At 38.3% G+C, this 4,990-nt stretch overlaps 1 protein-coding gene across 4 annotated transcripts in view; it reads left to right on the forward strand.

The window, feature by feature from the left end:
- Ripor2 (RHO family interacting cell polarization regulator 2) overlaps positions 1-4,688 on the forward strand; it is a 126,087-nt gene extending 121,399 nt beyond the window's left edge. For all 4 annotated transcript variants that reach the window (XM_033761887.1, XM_033761888.1, XM_033761893.1 and 1 more), the window contains one exon: positions 4,185-4,688. In XM_033761887.1, coding sequence (XP_033617778.1) covers positions 4,185-4,618 — 434 coding nt within the window. In that variant the 3' untranslated portion in view covers positions 4,619-4,688. The remainder of the gene's footprint in view (positions 1-4,184) is intronic.
- Positions 4,689-4,990: the final 302 nt, after the last annotated feature.

The raw sequence follows: 4,990 nt of genomic DNA on the forward strand, positions 1-4,990 counted from the left end.
ATTTTCATCTTCAGAATTAAGGATTATTTTAATTTTACATCATTGCCTTTTCTCTTTTACTTTCCTTTTTAGTTTTATTTTAGGATTCCCTATTTTTAATGTTCATACAGAGATTTCTTTAACTGAAATACCAAATAGTTTCTCTGGTGTGAAAAACTATAATAGTACACAGGATCCTAATGAGATAATTAATAATGTGAAATAGGAGATAAAGGGCTAAAGGTGTAGGGAAAGTGGGAAGGATGGGGGAAAGGTAATAAGGGAGAGGAAAAAAATATGAGAAAATGAAAAAATGGAAATAAAGTGTTTGTAAATGGGGAAGGGAGGAAGGGGTGAAGGGAGGGCAGGGACAAGGGGAAAAAATGAGAATCAAGACCTATCATGTAAAGGTACAGGATCCCAATAATGAATGTAATTGCATTGTATACCTAGATTGTACCAATAAACTCAATAAAAATTTTAAAAAAAGAAATCAATAATAACAAATGTTGATGAGGCTAGGGTAAAAAAGGAACCCTCAGTTGTTGGCGGGAATGTAAACAGTACAACCATTACGGAAATCAGTATGGAGATTTCTCAAAGAACTAAAATTAGAATTCCATATGACCCAGTGATCCTCCTGCTAGATATCATTCTCAAAAGGTTTAAGACAACGTACTACAGGGATACATGCATACCAATGTTTATACCAGCATAACTCATAATAGCTAAATCCTGTAAATAGCCTGTATAGCCATCAACAGATGATTGTATACAGAAAACATAATATCTATATATAATAGAATACTATCCTGCTTCAAAGAATGACAGATTGAAGACATTTGTAGAAAAATGGATGCATCTGTAAAATATAACGTTGAATAAAATAAACCAACACACAAGCTTAAATACCATATGGTATCTCTCATTTGAGTGAGACATAATACAAAAAAAGAGAATAATAAAGGATGGAGGGGGCCGGGGATTTAGCTCAGTGGTTCGGTGCCCTGCCTTGCAAGTGCAAGGACCCGAGTTCAATTCCCGGTACCAAAAAAAAAAGGATGGATAGAAGATGGACCTCTTGCAAGAGAAAAGTGGTCCAAGAGAAAAAGTGTGAGGAGTGAGGAGGTAGTGAAGGGGAAATAAATGTAATAAAGATATGCGATGTACAGGAACCTAATACCTCAATTAATGTAAACATTATATGCTACAGCATAAGCTAAGAAGAATATCAACAAGACTGAAAAATAGGATAGGGAATTTGGAGGAGGAGGGAGGGAAAGGAAGAGGATTAAAAAAAATAAGAATCAAGCTGTGGCATATAGTCCCCAAGATGACTGTAAATTGCCTGAATTGCAAACATGTACTAATAAGTTTTAAAATTTAAAAAATAAGAATTCACACACAAATGAAAATGGAAAAACTTCCAGTGCCTCATTTCTGTCCCCTGTTTTCCACTCACAATCATGGACTTAGGTACCTTTTGATTCCATGGGGATCAAAAAAATATATGTATCTAATATTCAGAACTACCAGTAACAAGAAGATGAGAAAAAAAATTTTGAGAATCAAATGTTTCCCATCATAGTGGATTCTTAAGCACAGTCTCCACATATGTGATGTGATAGCTCCATGTCTTTTGGCGTAATCGTTACATGTTTGGCATGAATGGCACATAGGTTGGCATCTTCAAACAGGCCAACCAGATCAGCCTCCTTTGCCTCCTGCAAAGCACCAATACCTGTGCTGTGGAAGTGAAGATCTGCTTTGAAGTACAGAGCAATTTCTTGCACCAGACACTGTGAAGCAGTTTGTGAGACACTATTCCATAGTGTTGCCAAGGGATGTGTTCTGGAATCCTTGACTGTCATTGCCAGTTGGGTACCTGAAGTAGCAGTGGCCATTGGCAAAATGACTGAAAAACGCCAGCCTCTTTATATGCGAATTGGGGCTCAAATGTTGGGGTGTTTCTTCAAGCTGCAGACCTGCCTCAAAAAATTCTGGCATGTCACTGTTAAGGGCTATTTTGTTAATAAGGAGGAAGAACCCGTTCTTTTAACTGACAGTACTTTTCACAAGGAAAGAATTGTGGTACTTGGCCATATGCTGAAGAACAAATCTCTACCCTTTGAAATAAGAGCTCAAGCTGCCAAGAAAATTGGACTTCTGGCCTTCACAGGTACTGACTTAACCAGCTGTGTTAAAATAGGTGTTTCATGATCTTTTAGCTTGTGAGAACATTGTAATTTGTTTTTTCTCAATTCTGGTCTTCAAACCCCAGTAACATTTCCTTTGACTCATTGGTGTTTTATCTTATACCACTATAGCTATAAGTTTTTCTTAAGGAATCTTATATTTTAAAAGAATGTGTCCACCAAATATATTATTTCTTAGATATTTCTCATTTGTGCTAATATATCACCTGCCAAAGTTTTCACTAACTTCTAGACACACTGACACAAGCTTGTAGTTCCTGTTACTCTGAAGGCCAAGGCAGAAAGATTGCTTGAGCCCAGAAGTTCAGAACCAACCTAGGCAACATAGTGAGACCCTATCTCAATAAGTAAATGAAGATAAAAGTTTTCATTAATAGAGGGGCCGGGGATTTAGCTCAGCGGTTCTGTGGCCTGCCTTGCAAGCGCAAGGACCGGAGTTCAATCCCCGGTACCACAAAAAAAAAAAAAAAAAAAAAAGTTTTCATTAATAGAAAAACATCAGAGCCTATTCTGAGTTGACACAATTTCAACCCAGTATATGATTCTAATGCAGAATAAAAGTACCTCATATTTTCCTTTTATCATATAACAATGCATTACACAGAAAATGTCTTAGAAAAATCAGTAAGAACGTAATACTCAACACAGCTAGTAGAAAAGTCAGCAGTTATTATCAGTAAAAGGCAACAATTAATGTGTACTTTGCTAGAAAATAAGTGGCAAACACCAATTAAGCACACGCTGCTCTAATTATCAAGTCAAACTCATTGCACATTTTTTCTAATAAATTTTAGGATATGTAATGAAATTTTGTACCATCTTCAGCATCTCCTAATCAGAATTTTTGGCTGGCAGCTACAAGTGTTTTAATTGACTTTTTTAAGTGGGAAAATGAACTACTCAGTTCAATAGTCTGAATCTTTCAAAGAATCAAGTCCATGAGAAAAAACAGTAAAAGGTGTCAGCAGGGCTGGGGAGAAGTGATGAGACACTGGGGGATCACACACACACACACACACACACACACCCGTGAAGGATGGACAAATGGTATCTACCACACGGGCTGACTCCACTCCCTAAACAGCTGTATTCACCTTTCAAGGAAAGAACTAGCAAGTAAAAGGATTTGAATTCTTTAGTTTGGTGGTAGTTTGCTTTAGCTGCATTACTGGGAAGCAAAAGAAAGAGCATATGCCCAGCTTCAGCTAAAGCTTTAACAATGAACAAATATTCCTAGGACCCTGGGACTAGTGTATTGAAAGAAATTCAAAGTGGTTTAGAACTCCAGCAACTAGACTCTAACCACCCATGTCAGCTCCTCCTCTCCACCAAGTGGTGTTCATCCAGTGACTTTTTGATCCATACCTTGATGAAGTTTAAGACTGATCTACGAACATCTGGGGCTCAGGTTTATGGTGAAAGTAGAATGCAGGACCAGGAGGGGTCAGTAGCCAAAGGAAGAAAACTTAGTAAGGACATTATCAGTCTCAGATCTGGAAAAGAATTGGGGCAAGAAATGTATGAGAGTAGGACCATGGAAAACTTCTGCAAGTCTTTTTCCTACCCCCTACAAAGTCAGCAATGGGCTTTGCTGCATAGTCCTTTTCTCTCTGCTCTCAGGAGCTGGTCTCCATGTTTTTCTCAAGCACTGCAGGCAGAAAGTGTGGAATTTGATTAAAGGAACAAGGGAGGAGCCTTAAGCAGGCAGTCACCTTCCCACACTTTCCATATTAACTCCTTGCTGATCAACATACACAATCTTCCCAGCAGCATGGGAGAAAGGGAAAATGAAAAGTGTCACCCATGTGGAAACAGAAATGTGAACACTGAGGCTGGGAGTGTACAGAAGCCCTGGTTTCAGATCCTTGCACACCACACACACACACACACACACACACACACAGAATATGGACACTTATGAGATTCTGAAATGTTACTAGCTACTAGATATGCCAAATACCTCTGGAAATTCAAATGCTTGTTTTACAGGAGGACCAGGTGCTGAGAAACTTGCAGCTGAGTACATGACAGAAATTGTGTACTTGTTGCAAAACGACGAGGTGGCGCCCAAAATGAAGATCCTGCTGCTCCAGAGTGTGTCATGTTGGTGCTTCTTGAACCCTGGGAGCCAGAAAACATTCAAACACCTGCACTTTATTCCTATTCTTGTTGGTTTGTTGGAAAGTCATCTTGAATATTCTGTCAAGGGAAACAAAAACAGCCTCTTTGTTAAATTTTGGACTTGTTATGCTCTCTGTGTCTTAGTATACAATGACTTATCTTTCTTAGAGGAGCTTAAAAGCTACAGTGCTCTAAAATATAATTTGCAAATACTGGCTTCAGAGAATTGGATGGGATGGCCGGAGAACTTTGCAGAAATGCTGCATCACCTAACTTGTCTTTACAATAATGAATTTCTCTAAATCTAGTTGTGTGATGCAGCTATCTGTGCCATTGTATTACCCTGGTAAGAAACCTAAAATAAACAATAAAAGGCGATATATTACTTTTTAGTGTTATATTTCATAGTTGAAGAGTTCAATGTAAATTTTCATATAGTTAACTGCAGCCATGAAACTTGCAAAAAGCTCTGTTGGAAATGACCTCATAGATAGGGCCCTTAATGTATCCTCACCTTTGAAGAATAAAGATGTTAAAGCCAGGCATGGTGATGCCTACCTGTGATCCCAACACTGGGGAGGCTGAGGCAGAAGGATTGCCATGACTTCAAGACCAGCCTGGGCTACATAGTGAGACCTATCTCAAAAATAAATAAAATAAATATAAAGATGTTG

This window comes from Fukomys damarensis, unplaced genomic scaffold (assembly GCF_012274545.1).
Source record: "Fukomys damarensis isolate Sample0158 unplaced genomic scaffold, DMR_v1.0_HiC HiC_scaffold_10, whole genome shotgun sequence".
NCBI classification, from domain to species: Eukaryota; Metazoa; Chordata; class Mammalia; order Rodentia; family Bathyergidae; genus Fukomys; species Fukomys damarensis.